At 53.2% G+C, this 20308-nt stretch overlaps 6 protein-coding genes across 6 annotated transcripts; 4 read left to right on the forward strand and 2 right to left on the reverse strand.

The window, feature by feature from the left end:
- Window positions 1-562: 562 nt before the first annotated feature.
- Window positions 563-2113, forward strand: DHH1 (DExD/H-box ATP-dependent RNA helicase dhh1; the record flags this gene model as incomplete). Its single annotated transcript, XM_023602397.2, has 1 exon — window positions 563-2113. One exon carries the CDS (start codon window positions 563-565, stop codon window positions 2111-2113), a length of 1551 nt encoding a protein of 516 aa, XP_023450874.1.
- A 1801-nt stretch (window positions 2114-3914) lies between these two features.
- RHO25_010703 (uncharacterized protein) lies at window positions 3915-5150 on the forward strand (the record flags this gene model as incomplete). Its single annotated transcript, XM_023602396.2, has 6 exons — window positions 3915-3984; window positions 4081-4106; window positions 4248-4270; window positions 4375-4505; window positions 4666-4931; window positions 4986-5150. 6 exons carry the CDS (start codon window positions 3915-3917, stop codon window positions 5148-5150), a joined length of 681 nt encoding a protein of 226 aa, XP_023450875.1.
- A 1158-nt stretch (window positions 5151-6308) lies between these two features.
- Window positions 6309-9384, forward strand: RHO25_010704 (uncharacterized protein; the record flags this gene model as incomplete). The annotated part of the gene is made up of 2 exons (XM_023602395.2): window positions 6309-8438; window positions 8491-9384. The coding sequence occupies 2 exons, from the start codon at window positions 6309-6311 to the stop codon at window positions 9382-9384; spliced, it is 3024 nt and encodes a 1007-aa protein (XP_023450876.2).
- A 3271-nt stretch (window positions 9385-12655) lies between these two features.
- On the forward strand, window positions 12656-13336 carry RHO25_010705 (uncharacterized protein; the record flags this gene model as incomplete). Its single annotated transcript, XM_023602394.2, has 1 exon — window positions 12656-13336. One exon carries the CDS (start codon window positions 12656-12658, stop codon window positions 13334-13336), a length of 681 nt encoding a protein of 226 aa, XP_023450877.1.
- A 236-nt stretch (window positions 13337-13572) lies between these two features.
- On the reverse strand, window positions 13573-14721 carry RHO25_010706 (uncharacterized protein; the record flags this gene model as incomplete). The annotated part of the gene is made up of 1 exon (XM_023602393.1): window positions 13573-14721. One exon carries the CDS (start codon window positions 14719-14721, stop codon window positions 13573-13575), a length of 1149 nt encoding a protein of 382 aa, XP_023450870.1.
- A 296-nt stretch (window positions 14722-15017) lies between these two features.
- Window positions 15018-20059, reverse strand: RHO25_010707 (uncharacterized protein; the record flags this gene model as incomplete). The annotated part of the gene is made up of 2 exons (XM_023602392.2): window positions 15018-17024; window positions 17078-20059. The coding sequence occupies 2 exons, from the start codon at window positions 20057-20059 to the stop codon at window positions 15018-15020; spliced, it is 4989 nt and encodes a 1662-aa protein (XP_023450871.1).
- Between the last annotated feature and the right edge of the window lie 249 nt (window positions 20060-20308).

Here is a 20308-nt window from a genome sequence, read left to right on the forward strand (position 1 = left end):
AGCGCGACGCGAGAGGGATGTTAGTAATGCTCGGGTGGATACTCGGTCGGCTTGTGCAACACTGCGATGCAGCTCAATGGCACCAATGAACGCCAAGCTTTTGGGCCTCTCGCCGACTTCATTCTTCGAAGTCCTGTGAAGTCCGACTCTTCAGACACCTTCACAGTCTACCCAACCACCACCACACCTCCTCCGACCACTCCGAACCACACGCGCAACCGCTTGCCACGCCATACCAGAGCCAGATCCGCCGTACTGCCGCCTTGCCTGCCACGCCGCGTCGTGCACTGCAGACACTTTCAGAGACTAACCAGTCTGCTCTATAGGCCGTCTCCAAATAGCTTGCATCCCGATCTACGGCCTTAGAATCGCCTGAAAAAGACGCGCGGTTTCTATAGCAGATTGCTGCACCACTTCCGCTAGCGACTTTCTGTCAGCTTCAGGTCAGCCGCATCGCTCGCGGGAGCACCACTGCCGCGCAGGCACCGTCTGGCTTCCTCCGGACATTCATACAACCAGATCACAGGGCGCTGGCACTTAGCACAGCACACATAACATTGCAATGGCGGACGGGCTAGCCAACAAGCTCGAGAAGACGTCACTGAACGAAGCTGCGGAGGGCGATTGGAAGTCAGGGCTAAAAGCACCTCCGAAAGATGGCAGACAGCAAACAGAGGATGTTACAGCGACGAAGGGCCTGGATTTTGAGGAGTTCTATCTCAAGCGCGAGCTATTGATGGGTATCTATGAAGCAGGGTTTGAGAAGCCTTCGCCCATTCAAGAAGAGACGATTCCAGTCGCATTATCTGGGCGCGATATACTTGCACGAGCGAAGAACGGCACAGGCAAGACCGCAGCGTTCGTCATTCCTACGCTAGAGCGCATCAACCCCAAGTTGGACAAGATTCAGGCACTTCTTCTCGTGCCCACCCGAGAATTGGCACTGCAAACATCGCAAGTCTGCAAGACGCTTGGCAAGCACCTTGGCATCAATGTCATGGTCACCACTGGTGGAACCGGACTGCGCGATGACATTATACGATTGAATGATCCTGTGCACATCGTTGTCGGTACGCCTGGACGTATTTTGGATCTGGCCGGCAAGGGTGTCGCCGATTTATCCGAGGCGAAGACGTTTGTCATGGACGAGGCTGACAAGCTGCTCTCACCTGAGTTCACTGTAACGATTGAGCAGCTCCTCAAGTTCCACCCTAAGGACAGACAAGTCATGTTGTTCTCCGCAACTTTCCCAGTCGTAGTGAAAGACTTCAAAGACAAGCACATGAATGATCCCCACGAGATCAACTTGATGGACGAGCTCACTCTGCGTGGTATCACACAATATTACGCATTCGTTGAGGAGAAGCAAAAGGTCCACTGCCTTAACACACTTTTCAGCAGACTGCAAATCAACCAGTCTATCATCTTCTGCAACAGCACAACTCGTGTCGAGCTGTTAGCCAAGAAGATCACCGAGCTTGGGTACTCGTGTTTCTACTCGCATGCGAAGATGTTGCAGCAGCATCGTAACCGCGTTTTCCACGATTTCCGCAACGGCGCAATGCGCAACCTGGTCTGTTCCGATCTTCTCACTCGCGGTATCGATATTCAAGCCGTGAATGTCGTTATCAATTTTGACTTCCCCAAGAACGCGGAGACGTATCTTCACCGTATCGGTCGATCCGGACGATTTGGTCATCTTGGTCTGGCCATCAACCTGATCAACTGGGAAGATCGCTTCAATTTGTACCGTATCGAGCAGGAACTTGGTACTGAGATTCAACCCATTCCTGGCACTATTGACAAGAAATTGTATGTATACGACGCACCAGAGAACATTCCCCGCCCGATCAACACTGCGCCGCCACAGCAACAACAGCAGCAGGGGCAACAAGCAGGCAGACAGCAGGGCAGCGGACAGGATCTGCTCAACCCCGCAAACCGTACCGGAGGCTACCGTGGAGGCCGTGGTGGCGGCTATGGTCGAGGTCGTGGTGGACCACGAAATGACCAAAATGGCTTCCAAGGACAGCAGAGACAAGGTGGCTTCCAGCAGCGACCACCACCACAGCAACAGATGGCACCGGCGGGTCCACCTTTAGCCCAGGCCTAGTGGCATTGGACTTTTGGTCGACAAAGCTAGCGCAATCTGTAGGAGTAGGAAAGGCGTTTGGGTGGGAGTGCCGCCAGAAAGGGAGGCATGCGGTATGTTGGCCGGCGTGCCGACGGGCGTTTTTCTTAATGGGCATGACTTGATGATATTCCGGTTCTTATGCTCCGGATTGACGTTTACCACGAAGCGGTTGTTGCATGGCCTGCACGATTTGGCCAAAGACGACTGCAGCGCTACACTCTTTTTCTGGCCTCGACTCTTCCGACACTTTGAACCTCAAGCACTACTACAGACCTGGCAGTTTTGCTATGGACAGTTCTCATCTCATCTCTCAGCACGATTCGACACCGACATTTTATGAGGTATCAATACACGACATTCTCAGTTCTGCCGACCCACAGAACTTTTCGACTACACTGGATACAGCGACTGCCATTGGATGTTGCTGTCAGATTCCAGAAATCACTGGTAACTCCGGGACTAGTCCTCTGACTTGGACGAGGCTACCTTCCCGCACCAATTATGTCTGAGTGCGACAGTTTCAGCTCAGCAGACCACGTTGATCACATTTTCTTCACTCGCTCAGAAGATGCCGGATCAGTTCAGATAAAACCATGTTTTCTTCAACACGCGTGCGGCCACGAACATGAAGCACGGCAAACCTCAGCTTTTGCACAACGAGGGAGATGGCAGATGTCTGGAAGAAAGAGAAATTGCGCAGAAAACACTTTGGGAGGATCCTATGATGCGCCACGATACTCGATAGAGCGCTCAATGATAAGCTTTTCGTCCTCTCACCACCCGTGCCACTACTATCTCTATATTGATTACTTCTCTAGCCGCTTGTCGTTGGGATGCGCCAAGGTGTATGGGTGGGTGGCGTGATCTCGATTCGCTGACCGCGTGACCAGTTTGCCACAGGTGCCTACACTCTCGATCAATCTCGTGCGACGTGAATGGATCATCGAATATCGCGCAGGCAGTCAGAAGACACCTTGTTGTCGAAAAGTGAGATGTTTACGCGTGTGGTGTTGTATCACATCCGGTTCAGGCGGTGGCGCGCCGCGTGGAGAAGTCTCAACAGGACGAACACGATAGTATCGCGTTACAGATACAGTGAAGGCGACTGACTCACGTGTAGTACTATCATGTGTTGTGCAAAGCCTGAATAACAATGTAGAGATATGATGCAGTAAGCTGGAAATCACGATGGCAACAGAGGAAGCGTGAGCAGGTGCGGGACAGCCAGGCATCACGGGACCTTGTACGGAACTAGACGAGGGATAAACGAACAGTATGATGTATTGTCACCGGCGTTGAACGAATCATAGCATGGGACAGAAGACGAACTGCTTCTCGAAAAAGAGAAATGGTGCAGAGTTGGGAGGAGAAACGCGACAGCCATGAGGCGCGTGGAGTCGTGCCAAGATCATAACAAAGAAGGGAGGGCGTCGAGGGAAGTCGAAGTGCGCTCAGGAAAGGCTCGAAGCGACCGAGACAAGATGGTGAGATCCGGTCCTATCAGAGAAAAGAATCAGAAGAGTAAAAGAGAGAATGGAGCTTAGCTCGTGGAAGAGGTGCAGGGTAGCGATGGGTTTGATCCAAGTGCTGCGCAGCGTGCTAGCTCTACAATAAATAGGGCCCTTTCCCCGCCGCACGCGCGACTGCGGCCTTTTACTGCTCTACCTGTTGCTTCCCATCCACCACGCTCTCGACCACAACCTCGCCCACCCGTATTCAATACATCAGTCGACGCTCCAGGCAATCCGCTTCAAGCACAATCAATCACATTCCAAGCAACATGCCTCCAAAAGCCGCAACCAAGAAGGCTAGCAAGCCTGCTGGCGCCTCCCAGCACGGCACTTACCAAGGTACGTTTGCGACGACGACCTGATCGCACGCTCTGTCGCGGCGATGCGGGACAGCTTTTATCGTGTTCGCCAGTTGCTGACGCGTCTTTACTCTAGACATGATCAAGGAGGCCATTGTCAGCGTAAGTTGAGCTTTCCCGGCGCATTTGGTGTGGTCGTCTTCGGGATGATCAGATTGCGACAGGCGACACGTCTGATCGCACCACGCACCCCACAACCACTGCTGCGACTTGAGAATTGGGCTGACGCGTCTTGGTATACAGCTCAAGGAGCGAAATGGTTCTTCGTAAGTCAAAAACCTCACCTCGTCGTCGCCGTTGTTACCCATTTTGGAAGTAGCGCAGTGTGACACAGCCTTGAGCTCTGACTGACATTGCTCCCTTTCTACAGTCGCCAGGCCATTAAGAAGTACGTCCAGGCCAACAACAACCTCACTGGCGTCAGCGATGCTGTCTTCACCGCACAATTCAACCGCGCCCTCCAGAAGGGCTCCGACAGCGGTGTCTTCGCGCGACCAAAGGGTACGTCAGACCGATCGATCACATCCACGTTCGAACACACGCACAACGCGACAATGGACGTGTCGTGCTTCTCGGTATCGATGAGCACACCGTCCCATCGCTTTCAGTCCAAATATCGAAGCTGTCCCGAGCACGCTGCTGACCTCGCTGCCGCCAACAGGTACCTCTGGAACAGTGAAGCTCGCTGCGCCAACGTCCAAGGCCGCTGCTTCCACTAAGACCGCCGCTGCGAAGACCACGAAGGCTGCTGCACCAAAGAAGACCGCCGCTGCCACCAAGAAGACCACCACAACCAAGAAGGCCGCTGCCCCAAAGAAGGCTGCTGCTACTAAGAAGACCACAACCACAAAGGCAAAGGCACCAGCGAAGAAGGCGGCAACCAAGACAAAGGCAAACACTGGCACCAAGCGCAAGACACCTGCTGCTGTAAGGAATAACCTTGTGACATGTTGCACTAGGCCCATGCTGACGATTTTGTAGGCTCCAGCCGTTGAGGAGAAGGCTCCAGTTGTCCTCGGCAAGACCAAGTCAGGGCGCGTAACCAAGTCTACCGCCCCACAGGCCGTCCGAAAGACCACCGCTCCCAAGAAGGCCGCCGCGAGGAAGGCAACCCCAAAGAAGAGCGCGACGCCCAAGAAGGCATAAGCGTCTCTTTTCTTCTTCTGTCCGATCTGACGACGTTGCGACCTTCCGTAATGGGGACTGATGCCTGACGCACCATGTTATCGGATACGCAGTTGTCGAAGAAGCGCGTCGATGGTGGTCGCGGTCGGCGATGCAAGGTGTTCGGCGTCAGATGAAAGGTCCATGGATATATGTATGTGTGATACCAGCTCGCGGTTTGTGTGAGGACGCGTTTGTTCTCCCGCCGACCTTCTCGTATTGGGACCGGCTTCTCGGGGACTTCTTATTTTGCTTTGGGGGATGTTTATGACTGGCGTTATGGGGAGAGAGCACGGCCGAGGGTACTGCTACTGCTACGAGAGATGTCACAATGCTATGCAGCGCGAACAGAGTACATAGCCTGACATGCATTTTATTTTGAACTTGACTTGTCTACCATGTCTCACTGATTGATGCGACCCGAGTGGTCTTGAAGTGTACTGTGATGGCCAATGCTGGGAAGTGAGAGCGACGCGTGTGCAGCAGTGATTCGACGCCAAACAATGGGCGGAAAGCAGAGCTTCCGGAGCTCATGCAGGGAACACGTTCATCCGCCGAGTCCCATTGCACAACGCAGCTGCTGGGCTGCTGGGCTGCTGATGAGGCTGCACGTGTTTTGTCAGCTCAAGAATAGCAGAAGACGGTATAGATAATTTTGGACCGTCTACCAACGCGTGCGAGTCAAGGCGAAATCAACAATGACGACGGGCTGATCTCCCCGCCAAGCCTCGTACGGACGTGGCCGTTAGCCGACTGCCCGACCTCTCTTCTGCTCTGAGCGGCTTTCCGTGCCAGCCAACATACAACACACCACATCCGCGCGCCCATAACACTTTGCAGCGACGGCTATTGCTCACCCAGCATAACGAATACCGCAACACATTACACGAACTCTCCGCAGGACCTTCAGACGCGATAGGACAGCGTCAGTCGACTCCTACCACCGCGGTGGCCCACCGCAACGCCGACCCGGACTTCTTCGCGCTGGCGACCACCACGGCCTTCAGATCAGGGGACGATGCGCCGCCTTCAGACCCACCACCATCCACGACGGCGCCGCTGAGCAGGAAGTCCACCGAGCTGTCCTACGCCCATGCCTTCATGGTTCACGGCAACTTGAGCGCTGGGGCTGGCAGGGACATGTCGGTGGGTGCTGCGGATGGCTACACGACCTCCACTACGAACGGCACATCCCCCCGAGTCCTTCCAAATGACCACCATAAGACACCAGGCTCAGAGCAGCTCACACCATTTACCGCGGACGCTCTGGCAGAGGCCTACCCGCCTACGTCAAACGCCAATGCCGCGCCAAGACGCAGCACAAGCGTCAAGGAGGGCTTCGGTGGAAAAGAAGGCAGTGTGCTGAGCGTACCAAATGCCCCCGGTAGTGACAGGGCGCCCAGTGCTAAGAGCATTGCGCTGAGCATGAAAAGCCGGCGGAGCATGAACAATCTCAGCGCAACAAACCTCTCCGTATCTGACGGCGGTGAGCGGAGATCGGGCGAAGCTGTCAAAGAGGCCACAACACGTCTAGGAGCAGCCGAAGAAGGCTACTTCACTGCTGTCCCACATGCGAACGGCAAGCCTGCCATTTCAGCGACCAAAAGTCCGCTGGGCAAGCCTGTCAGCATCTCGAACGGGGAGCCAATCACATCACAACACCCAATACGAAGCGTCAGCCATGGACAGGTTCCGATGACGCCCAGCTCCGCTCTCCCGCCAGTAGAGGAGAGCTCACCGCAGACTACTACAGATGGACTATTGAGGCCGCCGAGCGCCAAACCCTCAAAACATCGTGCATCTTCACCACCAGCTTTCGACCCCAGCCAGAGCTTAGTTCCGACTGCCACAAGGCCAGATCGGTTAACTCAGCGGCATACGCTGGAGGTACCGAGCGCGACACGTACTTCAAAAGATGGGTCGGATCCCTCGTCACAGCTTGACGGCGCAGTCCTGTCCACGGGCCGCTTTTCGCCGAATACGCCGACGAGACGTAGAGCATCTCTACAGCTGGGAAGGCGTAACACGCGGTCCGTGCACTCAGATATGCACCTGGATGACATTCCTCAAGATGAGGATGCGGCCAGGTGGGCAGAGCACATCAGAGCGAAGCGCGCATCCAAGAAGCAGCGAGCGGACACCGACGATGACAGAGTGGTTGTGGGCACCAAGGTCGACCAGAACCATGTCAACTTCGTCACCGCGTATAACATGCTTACCGGTATCCGTTGCTGTGTTAGCCGCACGAACGCGAAACTCGATAGAGATCTCACGGACGCCGACTTTGAGACGAAGCACAAATTCAGCTTCGACATTAGCGGGAGCGAGCTGACACCCAGCTCCAAATACGACTTCAAGTTCAAGGACTATGCACCGTTTGTCTTCAGGAAGCTCCGGGCTAACTTCCAGTTGGATCCTGCCGACTACCTCATGTCCTTGACCTCGAAGTATATCCTCTCTGAGCTGGGCTCACCCGGAAAGAGTGGATCATTCTTCTACTTCTCACGAGATTACAAATATATTATCAAGACGATACATCATGGAGAGCACAAATTCTTGCGGATGATTCTTCGGGACTACTACAATCATGTCACCGAGAACCCTAACACTCTGCTCTCACAATTTTATGGACTTCACCGAGTGAAGATTCCCTATGGGAGGAAAATCCACTTTGTGGTGATGAACAACCTCTTCCCGCCACATCGCGACATACATCGCACATTCGATCTGAAGGGCAGCACGATTGGCCGAGATTTCAAAGAAGAAGATTTAGAGAAGAATCCTCGTGCAACACTCAAAGATCTGAATTGGTTGCGTCGCAATCTACACCTCGAGTTCGGGCCCACGAAGAAAGAAGCATTTGTAGCGCAGATGCAAAAGGATGTTGCTTTACTGCAGCGTCTGAAAATCATGGATTATTCTATGCTGGTTGGCATTCATGATTTGGAACGTGGTAATGAAGAGAACTTGCGCGACAAGACTTTGCGTGTCTTCCAGCCTGAGGGAGAGCCGAAGGATGATGGGAATCACACGCAATTGGACAGAACACCAAGCAAAATGGAGAACGCGAAAAGAGTCAAGGAGATGCGGGAGGCGGTCAAGAGACAGAGACCTGTTCCCATTTCACAGACTTTGGACAAGATGCCAGATGAGGCGCATCGAAGTCCTTTCTTCTTTTATGCTGACGATGGTGGCTTCCGCGCAACTCACGAGGATGACGCTCCTGGTGAGGAAATATACTATCTCGGCATCATTGATTGCTTGACGAGAGTGAGTACAGGTCAGTACGAGATCGACAGACTATAAGCTAACACATTCGCAGTACACGCTGCTCAAAAGGATTGAGCATGCCTGGAAAGGTATGGGCGGACACGAGTCACAGATATCGCCTATTCCGCCGGAACGCTATGGCGACCGATTCATCAGATTTATCTCTGGCATCACAATGTCAAGAGAACGTGCGGAGCAGGAACGGCTCTCGACGACATTGGAGGCCAATGCGGGCATAACAATACCCGCAGGGATCGAGGGCACCGTTCGAGACGAGCGCCTCGGTGGCATGAACCTCCCACCGCGCGATAGTACCAACCCTCCTGGGACCGAAAAGGTCATCCGGAAGGCAGAGCACCAGGCTGAGAAGTCACGCCGCAAGGGCTCGTCTGAGGAGGACGTACCCGATCGGAGTATCATGGCAGTCAGAAGCCCTGGAGATGCGCAGAATGATCAAGTCACACTGCCCGTTATTGGCGAGGCGGCTGAGAACTCGAGCAATGTCTCGCGCACACCATCGCGGGTGACGCCGCAGCAGAGTGAAGAGAAGCTCTGGAACAACGGCACGCCGATCATTGGCAATGCCAACATGCCAGCGGAGGCAATTGGTGAGATTCCTCCTCCCACACCACCGAAAATGGATGGCTCTACGGATCGCCGTAGTGAGGAAGAGAGGCGAAGCTGGCAGAGCGGTGGTCTTCCGCCGCCAACACCACCAAAGGAGTCGCGCCGCATGGCGAACGCGACAGATGACAGCTATACGGACGTCGGCTGCTTCGAACTCCCTCGGACCACCAAGATCCACGGGTTCCAAGACAAGGAATTGCCGTTACCACCGACGATGGTCCCGGCGCAGAAACAATTCAGCGCGAGCCCGGCAGATCTGTCACCCGCTGGGTACGACAACGACGAGAAGCACTCTGGGATCTTCCGAAGGCAGAGCTAGGAGACCTTCCGTGAGAAGGGCTTGAGCGCGAAGAAAAGTCTCGTCGACCTCCGCCCAAAGCGAAGTTTGATTGATCTCAACGTGAGAAAGAGTTGGGAGTCGCTTCGCCGACGACTTTCGTGGTGGAAGCTTGGAGGTGGTGGAGTACAACAGGACTCTACTACTGCTTCTACACCTCTACCTACTGCATAGATGGACGGGATTGGAACGCACGGGACTAAACAGCCAAAGTCCGCGTTTCCATCAAACTGTCTCTTTGGGATCTCCTTTTTCGGGGTGTTTCTTGCATTTTCTTTTCTTTTTTGTTAATCACGGATGGGAATGGGAATGGGAATGGAATGGAACCTACCTGGGAATTGCGAGCGAGCGAAATCGAATGGAATCAAGGAAGGAGTGATACTCTTGGAACCTAGAAGTCTCCTTTTCTTTTGGTTGTACTTGTGTGTTTTGTTTATATGTCCGATACTGCTCGTTTTCTACAATACTCATGTCATGAACAGGGCCCATCAGCTGGGTCGCTCTTGCGAGAGGTTTTGATTTTGTGTGTCTCTGAATACTGGAAGGGAAGGGAGGTAGCATGGGGAGGGAAGGTGTAGAGAAGCTGCGAATCAGATTTGAAGAGACATTGATCGATCTTTCCTTTTGTGCAGTAAGAGCACTCAGGTAGGCGATAATGGGGGGAAAGTGCGGTGAGTTCATCGTGCTCGATTCGTTCAACTATTACTCCATGACTGGGCCTCGTTGCCGTGGCGTTGTAGGTGCGGCCGCTAGAGGCCGTGGCGTTGTAGGTGCGGCCGCTAGAGGCCGCGACGTGTGCCAGGTGCGGAGAGACTCGTCATTTATCATCTCACTTGTTTATCTGGTGATACTTTTCCGCTTCACTGCTCTCTCTGACTCAGCGGAATATTTCTCTATAAAGAGAGGCTTTGCCGTGGTCAGGTAGGCGCGGCCGCTGGACATTGTGGCGGGCGCGGACGCGGAGAGCATTGATGGAAATATCGGGATGTGGCGGTAATGTGGGTTGTTTCGCGGGTTCACATGTTCGAGACTTTGTGTTACCTAGGCTGGAGAATTGTGAAAATTGGGCTTGTTTCATGTAGTATGGACAAGACAGTAGTGTCTCTTTCGCCAGTCTGCAGTCTGCGGTCTCGAGTCCGGAGCTATGCACGAGGCATAACGAGTCCGTCTCGCAGAGAAACGAATCGTTTGTCTCGCCGCGGGAAACTTTGCCACTTTTGATCTATCTGCAACTTAGGGTGGTAGCTCTGTGCTACTGTGGTTGCTGGCCATGGCGGCTGGAATGATTTCAGATAGATACCTCCCTTTCTGCAGAGTCGCTTGTTTGACGTTGCACAACGGCTTTCGGCAGCTTTCTGCTTGCGAGATCGTATATCTCCGAGAGTGTGGCAACGGCTAGGGGAATGCTGCTGCAGGCTGAAAAAGGCAACTGCATTTCTCCGAGTCCTGGTATGTAAGACTGCAGGCTGCGGCAGAAGAGGAGACAGGCACCGCTGCTCTAGGAGGTACTTGATGCGGACGATGCTGTGAACAGAGACTGATGTGTCGTTTCTGCCGTTACTGTTTGCCGGTGATGCTCGATGACGAGGACGGCGTCGTCAGCAGTAGAGGCATGTCCTTCTAGCACAAAATACTCATCGAGGGCTTTCAGAGGTGAGGAGGAGGCACAGTTTTACGTCTGCACGAGTGAAGAGCAAGTCAGCGATAATGCTGGGGGGAAAAGTTGGATTAGTATGGACAAGCTTTGTTGGTTTTTGGCTTTTCCAATGCTGTTGGCGTGCGGCGGCGGAAGCTGACATGCACATGCTACCGCTGTATTGCGTTTCCAATTGTCCTTTTATCCTTTCTTCCTTCGGAAGTTTGCTAGGGAATGCCCTAGGGCTGGCAGCGAAGAAGAGTTTCGTGGTCAATTGAAGGACAGGTTCTGGTGGTCTTGGGAAGGTTTTCGCCTGCTTCCTGTTGCCGATTGCCGCGTGGAGGCTTTTGGCTTTTTGGACGTCAGCTTGATGGCATCGTTACGGTAGCTATATCTTCGATGTGATATTATCACCCGTCGGTGCTGCTTTGGACATTGGGCGTCGATGTGGAGGTGGAGAATGCCAGAGCTCGCGTGCGGTTCGGAGCTGACGCTTCTGGCCAGACGAGTCTCCCGCTCACGCTCGATATGCTCACCGTGCGGAACTGTCTCTTTGTCTCTTCTCATCGGGAGGCACAGCAAAGAGGTACGTAAGTCGTAGCAATTGCTCTTTCCGTCACTTGCGCAGCCAGGAGGACCGCTACTTCGCCGCAGGTTCGGATGTAATGCTACGTCTACAGTACTCGCCAAGTTCCTGGGTTGCGCACCCGCGGGAGCCGGACTGCAGGACGGTGACATGGTTCCGCGCGCTGGGACAGATTCGTCGACGCATGCGCTCTCGGAATACTCTCGACAATTCCGACTCCGGTGTACGCGATGAGTTCTGTCGACGAGGAATGCGATGAAAGACCTTTTGCCCCTTCCTGGCCCATCTCTTCGACCTGTTTCCCTACCTCACAGTACTTCCCGGATGCCACCGTAACTTCTCACAGGATCGCGGTGCAGTAGCACGACATGCGCCTCCAGACAGCCGAAAAGGTCGCGAAGATTCTACTTCAAACCCGGGCGCGGGAACATTGGGCACCGGCCAGCACGACGCGAGATGCTTTCCCAAGAGCCACTGCAGTGGGAAACTGCCGCAGAGCGCCCGCCCACGCCTTCTGTTTCACCTTGCGGTGGTGGTGACTACGCGAAAGACGTGTAGCACGCTGTCGCCGAGCAGCGCAGCCCTGTGGTTCGCTGGACAGCCTGCCACCCATGATCCCAGCCCGCCAGAGGAAGTCCTTTGATGTTCCACCAGATGTATCCCAGCCCTTCTCGTATACGCCTCCGCTCACGCAGACCCGACGCCGTGGACGCGGGTCTGATAAACGAATTGAAGCCTACCTGAGCGGTGGATGCTGGGAGTGTGCTGCTGGGAAGCCGTGGTCATTGCTACCACTCTTCCGAACAACCTTACCGATTTGTCTCTCGCGCTCCTCAGCCTACGTTGCGGGCGGCGTGTGACCGTTTTCTTGCGCTATCATGCACGTACTTTAGGGGTGTGTGCATTGCATGGCTTGCAGATTTCCTGCGCTCTGCAAGTACAAGTATCAGCTGCACCCCACTGCTGTACGGCTGAAGATGGCGGCGCTGCCTTACTACTACCACTATTGATAACACACTCACCGACCCAACATGTTCTACGCTGTCCTGGAGCAGACAATATCTGCAGATCGTTTGAGTTCGAACAACAACCTCAATGCCGCCGACGAATCAAGAGCCGAGCAATCTTTGACACCAACCGCTTCCTCTCATACGTCCGAAGCAACGCCACTCCATTACAAATGCCCTTGGGATCCGACTCGACAACTCTGCTTCGCGAAGCTCTGGAGCGAGGACGATGTCGAACAATGGCGACTACGAGACCTTCGAACTCAAACCAGACAGAGACCTGGCGAATCACATCGACTGCGTCTCGGCTCACCCGTCCCCCGACCTCACGACATCGACAAGCATGAGATCCCCTCGCTTACCCGCAGCGAGGGTCGATATTTGGTGATATACGAACAAGCACTGTCAGACCGAACAACTCCGATGCGATACCAAGACATTCCAGTCCTTCTGGGACCTATTGAAGATGGTGAAACCGATACCCATGCTTCAGGCTCGTGTATACAAGTGTTGAAGGGACTGGTCGATTCTGCGGTATACCAAAGCGAGAGAAATTTGTTATGGCTCTCGGCGTGGCCTACACAAGATGCTGCTGTGGCATACGTGGACTCGATCGATCGGGTCGAAGGAGATAGTGTGGGTCTCATGAAAGTGCTGCGAGACGACAGGATAGAAGCCTCTCAACGAGAAATGGCGAAATGGTGACAGTCAGCAGCTGGGCGAGGCGTTATTGATATGAAGGCATGAAAACCGTCCCGTGGTTCTATTGAGCGTTTGTTTTGTTCGTTATTATGAGCGTGTCGTTCCAACTTCTTCTGCTATTTTGCTTCGCAACAACTTTTAACTTCAGTCTTCAACAATGACACGAATACAAAAGAACTTTGTTTCTTCACTCTGCTTCCTTTCGATCACCAATATACTCAGCACACAACATTCCATCTTCAATTCTCGCTCACTCCCTCCCCCACCCCTCCAACCCGAAACCTATACTCCTCCGCCCGATCCAAATACACAACTTTCCCTCCTAGTCCTTCTTTCTCAACCTCCTTCCGAAAATCCTCCAACGGACTCAAAAAAACATCATAATCATCATAATGTATCGGAATCGTCACATCTGGTTTAATCAACTGCATCAACTTAACTCCTTGTTTCGCATCCATGGTCACCATTAGTAATGGAACACTCGGGCTGGGAATTGTTGTGCCGCCGAGGTGCAGGAGCATGAGGTCGATGTTTTGGTCGCGGTATTTTTCGGTTATGGTGCTGAGTTCGGGAACGAGGAGGGTGTCCCCTGAGATGTAGATTCTGTAGCCTGAGGAGAAGGTGGAGGATTGTGGGGAGGAGGAAGTGTGGCCGAATTCGAGCATCCAGCCGTTTGTTGGGGGCACGGCGGAGAGGATGTCGTTTGCGATGGAGAGGGGACCGGGGGGGACATGTTTGCCTGGCATTCCGGTGATTTGGATTGAGGGGGTGGAGTTCTTTTCTTCTTTCTTGCCGTTGTTTCCTGCTCCTTCTTCAGATGCGGTTGTTTTATCCTTGTCGTTGAGGACCGCAGAATCGAAATGATCCTCTTCATTCTTCTTCTTTTGCTTGATATCAAGAATCGCAGATTCGAAATGATCCAAATCATAAACTTGAGTGAATCTCTCCTCTTCGGATTTCTTCTCCGTAAGACATTCTTTGGCGTGAGGTGTTGTGATGATGGGTAAATCTCGTCTCAGACTCTGTTCGACTTTCTGATCAAAGTGGTCTGCGTGGTAATGGCTCAGTAGAATGAGATCTACGTGCGGTAACTCGTGCAAATCGATTGCTGGGTTGGTTCGCCGAGTGCCTTGCACTCCTGGTCCGAGATGGACGTGATCACCGGCATGGAGGAAATTGGGATCTGTCAGGATTCGAATGCCTTCCCATTCGATCACAGTCGTTGCTGTGCCGATGAAGTAGATGCTGGCATTCTCGTCACCTGCTTTGCTGGGATGCGTCTTGGTATCTTTTGCTTCAGGAATTGATTCTGGAAAGTCGGCATCATCCCGAGTAGGAGCCTTTGGCTTCGAAGGGTCGAGCTGAACAGTGTACTTTGCAGTAGTCATGTTGGCGATTCGATTGAGTTCTTTTCTTCCCGTCTTTCTGTGTGTCGCTGACTTGTGAATGTTGTTCAGTCATGTAAAGTACTGTCATCTATCGTATGCTTGTCGCCATTCTAACGTCATGCCTGTGTGCCCCGGAAGTGCTTCCGATGAGGTCAGTAAAGACATCATGACGAGAGGAGGAGACTGCTGTAGAACATGAGATGATGCTTGAAAGCAACTGAAGTCTGTAAATGTTGCTTGATTATGCTTGCTAAGTTTCGTAAAATGTTCTATATATCCATCATGAATCGTAAGCGCTAATAAATAGCAGCATTCCTCTTGTTCGTATGCACTCGGCCAAGATTGTGTGTGAGATAGTCACTAGCCACACCAGTGAACGTTGGTGTCCTGACCATACTCCTCCTCCTCGCCTGGTTCGCTTCTGGGGCGCGGGCATTTGCCTCGTCGTCATCTTCGTTAGACTCGGTAGGTTCGACCTCGTTTGGTGGACCTTGAGGGCGAGTCTCGCTGTTCTGGCCAGATGTCTCATTCTTGTTGTTCTTCTTCGACTTTTTGCTCGTCTTGCTGTTCTTACTGCTTGTTCGCACCCGGAAGAAGTAGTACAAGAGCACCGCAACGGCGATATTGAAGAAGATGTACACGAAGAGCAGGCCAAAGTTCCTCCAGCGGTCACCCCACTCGATCCTGACGCCTGCGAGGAACGTGTCTGCCACACTGACTTGACAGTAACCACAGTCAGAGGTGGCATCTGGGTTGGTCAGGGTGCCGGGTGCCTGAGTCAGATATGGAGCCATGTATTCTCCGCATGTCTGCCCCGAAGGTGGTTGGAAAACGCTCAGTTCAACATCGGAGCAGGTCACTTGTCGGGCGTGTAACATTGTGGCCGCCATACCTGCAACCCAGTACGTGAAGAACGATACCCGGTACATGAAAATCCAGAAACCGGGGAGCGCATCAGGTGCTTGCATAACACCGTTGAAGATGAGCGACATGGCGAAGAGGAATGTGACGATTGCTCCAGCGGTTTGTGCATCAGGAAGAGCCGAAATACACATGTGGGCGAAAGTTCCAGCGTACACGAAGAGAGTAACGCAGAACAGCATCACCAGTACTTGGCGCTCCGAGCTCTGAATGCCAACGATCGGGTAGTAGAATGTCGCGTAGACGATCAGACCCGAGATGATCTGGTAGGGTATCTCGACCACGATGTTGGCGATGATAAAGGCGACCCAGCTGTATGCCTTACTTGGTCGCTCGCGCACTTCGTAGAGGGATCTCTGGGTGACGAACAGTGGCATGATCTGCTGGACAAGTGTCGAAAAGATGGTCGTTACCATGAAAAGTCCGTAAATAACGTTTTGCATGCCCTGGAGTGTGGCATCGGCCTGGTAGAAAGAGAAGCCAATGAAGAGACCGGAAGCAGCACTCAGGACAAGTTTCGCCATAATGTAGGAAGGCATGCGCCAGTATTGAGAAAAGACACGCTTCGTGACCTCGGCAAGCTGGGTCATGAATGGCATAGCGAATTCGTTGTGAGCAGATTCGTCTTCATCAGAGTCCACTGCGCCGAAGCGGTCTTTGTGAATGCGTTCGATCTCTTCTTGTACTCCACGAGCTTGCTGGCTGTCTTTCCAGATTTGGAACCAGTCGGTGCTGAAATCGCCTACAATCTCCAGCATGTACTCAGCCGGGTTCTCGTCGTCGCCGCACTTGCGGGCGCCATTGGCTTCAAAGTAGTCCAGAAGTGTTCTCGAGTTCTTGCCGATGTCGCCAAAGTAAACTGTCTTACCACCTTTGCGCAGGAAGAGGAGTCGTTCGAATTCCTGGAAGAGGATAGCGGAAGGCTGATGGATAGTACAGAGCACGGCTTGTCCACTGTCGGCAAGTTTGCGAAGGAATGCACAGATAGCCCAAGAAGACTGCGAGTCGAGACCAGAGGTAGGCTCGTCCAAGAAGAGCAGGAGTTTCGGTTTGGCCGCCAATTCCGTGCCGATCGTCAAGAGCTTGCGCTGCTCGACATTCAAACCTTCTCCAGGTACACCGACGACAGCTTCGGCAAAATCTTCCATGTTAAGCATCTTGATGACATCTTCGACATATGCATACTTCTCCTCCTTGCTTACACTCTTCGGCTGGCGAAGCATGGCGGAGAACCGGAGCGATTCACGGACGGTAGAAGTTTCGAGATGGAGATCTTGCTGTTGAACGTAGCCAGTCTTTCGTTGGAAGGACGAGTCCAAAGGTGCTCCATTCACAAACATGTTGCCGGTCACCACGCCCATTGTCGTACGCTGTGCAAGAACCTGAATTGAAAGTCAGCTTGGTCTGTCAATGTATATCACAAGAGAATACTCACATCAAGCAGAGTGGTTTTGCCAGCTCCGGAAGTCCCCATCAGAGCTGTCAAAGTACCTGGCTTAACGAATCCAGAAACCTCGTCCAAAAGTCGTCGCGGCTCCCCCTTGATTTCAATGTCGTACGACACGTCCTTCCAGGTGAAAATATCAGTTTGAGGTGGAATGACATTGACATCGCCAGCTCCCTCTTCGTCCTGGCTAGCGACCTTTTCTGGTGCCTTCTGCTCCTCATCGTTGGCCTTGCCCTTTGCCATGCCCTCCATGTAGTCAGGAACTTGGCCGCGGCGGAAAACCAAGACCTCCGCGGTCGAAGTCGTCTCGGAATTCAACTCGACCGCAACGAAGTACATGATCATGAAGGCGAAGAGGAAGCCCAACAGGATGCCGAAGTTGCGCCATACATGCGAATAGGAGTAGTTGTACATTTCCTGGATATAGGCATCGCCTGACACTGACGTTTCGCCAGCAACAGCTCCAGTAGTTGCGCAGATGAAATTTGGACCAGTTCCTGCAAGACCTGGGTACTGTGGAACGAGCTGCGAGCATGGAAAGCGTCGTCCGTGGAACTCGTTGGCAATCAAGATCTCAAAGGCGTAGAACACAGGGTTAATCCATCTGATCCAGCCGAACCAATCTTTCATGTATGGAATAGGCACCACGAAACCAGTGTAGACCACAATAGCGAGAATGAGAACACCGGATAGAGCCATCGCTTGCGAGATCGTCTTCGTGAGGGCTGCCATGGTACGGAAAACTGCCGCCATCACGAACATCGTCACGAAGTTGATCAGGAAGAAGAGGAAGAATTGTCCGGGTTCTCGTCGAAGACCAGCCATGAAGTACAGAATAATGTTGAAACCAGTAGCGAACATGAATTTCAGTGGTAAGTCCAATACGATTCCGGAGATCGCCTCAGTAGCAGGATGATAGAACGCGTAAGATTTATGCTTTTCCACAATGGGGCGCTGATCGTACAAGCTGTTGATCTCGGAGATGGCAGTGAGGGCGTTGAGGAGAACGGCGAAGAAGAGCGTGGCACCTTTGGACTGAAACCCCACAGTCGCATCTGGCGTACCATAGAAGACTGAACCGAGAATGAGCGCCATGATGATGTTCGAGATGATCGGAGTGAAGGTCGAGGCTTTGTCGTTCCAGATTCGCTGGGCTTGTCTCTTGGTGTTGAGCTTGACCTGCATAAAGACGCTGACGACGTATGGTGACTTGGGACGAACGTGTTGTGCCTGGGCCTGATTCTTGTAGTCGCGGAACTGCTGGAGTTCGCCGCCGCTAGCAGCAAGGCTGGCCTGATACTCCTCAATTTCTTGATGAAGAGCTTTGTACTGTGGGCTGTTCTTCCAGTACTTCTCAAACTCTTCTGGCGTTCTCGGCACCCTCTTATCAAAGCCTTCTCTTGTCTGTCGCTCGGCGGGGTTGGTTACGCTGGTAAGGAAGTCGCCGGTCGTCTGTCGAGCTGGGCAGTACCATCCCATTTCTTCAAAGTACGATTTCGCCTCGCTTGCCTTGCCGAAGAAGATTTCGCGACCTTCGTACAGGACAATGGCCTTATCGAACAGATCGTAAATTGCTTGTGAAGCTTGGTAGATGGCGACAGCATGTGCAGAGCCCTCCATATCAGCAGCAAGTCTCAGCGACTTGACGAATGTCAGAGCTGTCGCTGAGTCGAGTCCTCTTGTCGAGTTATCCCAAGCGGCCAGTGCAGCTCCAGCCAGAGCCATTTCAGCGATGGACACTCGCTTCCGCTCTCCACCAGACACTCCACGCACGAAATCGTTGCCGACCTTCGTGTTGTACGTGTGGGAAAGACCGAAAACAGCCATGACAACCTGTGTGATGTGTTTGACCGCATCCTGTCGTGAAACCTGTCCTGGTCGGGCTTGCGGCATTCGTAAAGCGGCGGCATGCTCTAGGGTCTCGCCGACAGTGAGATGCGGGAAGTGCTTGTCAACCTCTTGGTTGTAGATGACTTCTCCTTGGAATTCCTTGATCATCTGCTTCTGAGGAATGCCATTGTAATTGATGTCCGAGCCATCGTCGAGATGGAGGCCATGCAATTGTCCAGTCATCGATTTGAGCAGAGTGCTGCAGCCTGAGCCTGGTCGTCCGAGGACAATCAACAATTCTCCACTCTTCATGATACCATCGAAGTTGTGCAGAATGTGACGCGGAGTCTTCTTCATGTTGAAAGTTTCGCGAAAACGCAGTGGCGCCATGAACATCGAGCCGACGTCCTTCTGCAGGTTCAGTGCAGCGCCTGAGCCACTGACATTGAGGTCTTTGAAGACAATGCCGGCACGTTTCAGCTTGATGCCCTCCTCGTCAACGAGTCGGAGTGTCTTTTTCGTCCATTTGTAGAGATCGAATTTCTCGCTCTTTGGGTCAAGCTGTTCGTCGTTGTAATCTAGATCGACTGTTGCTTTGCGTTCGAGATCATCACCTGCCGCTGCCGAAGCGTAACTCTGGCTTCGCTGCGTCACGAAGGATCGCCCTGTCTGTGTCGCGATCCTGCGAAGCGCTGCTTCGGCTCTAGGGTTGAATGCTCCTGGTCGTTCGTCACTTGTATCGGAGCTGTACTTGCGATCAATCTCGTAGTCAGCCGGCTCCTCGGCAGCCTCCTTTCCCTCTGCTGTGATGAAAGCATTGTCGCGACTATCCGCTTGTGACGCGTCGTGGTGAAGTGTTGATGTTGTAGTTGTGGAATTCTGGTGGACTGGTGAAGTTGTCGCAGTTGAATCCTGGTGGCTGTTGACGGCGCCACCAGTTGACTGCATCATTGGTGCTCCAGTTGCCTCAGACGTTGCAATAACTTCTTGTGTGAACGTCTCGCACCTGTCTTCAGATTGCGTGGTGGTGCGGCCGGGGGGCAATGCGAGGATATCTTCGAGCCTTGATGGATCATAGCCAGGCACGGTGGGCGCATTATCACTTATACGATCCTGTTCTCCGCTTGACGCCATGGTCATGGGCGGCGAGAACAACACACCAAAGTCCGGACACCGTAGGCCGTGTGCTGCTATTTCGTCACAGCCGTCAGGAACACCCAGGCTCCGTCTGTACGCACAAAGCACAGCCCTAGGCACAACTAGTGACTATCCTCGGAAGCACACGAGCTTGGCGCTTTGACCAGAACGTAGAACGGCGAGCGGTCGGTCCTGCAGTGCCGACGACAGGAGTCCCCGGTTCTCGGGATGAAGTGGTCCTTGAACGGCACG

Source organism: Cercospora beticola, chromosome 7 (assembly GCF_033473495.1).
Source record: "Cercospora beticola chromosome 7, complete sequence".
Taxonomy (NCBI): Eukaryota; Fungi; Ascomycota; class Dothideomycetes; order Mycosphaerellales; family Mycosphaerellaceae; genus Cercospora; species Cercospora beticola.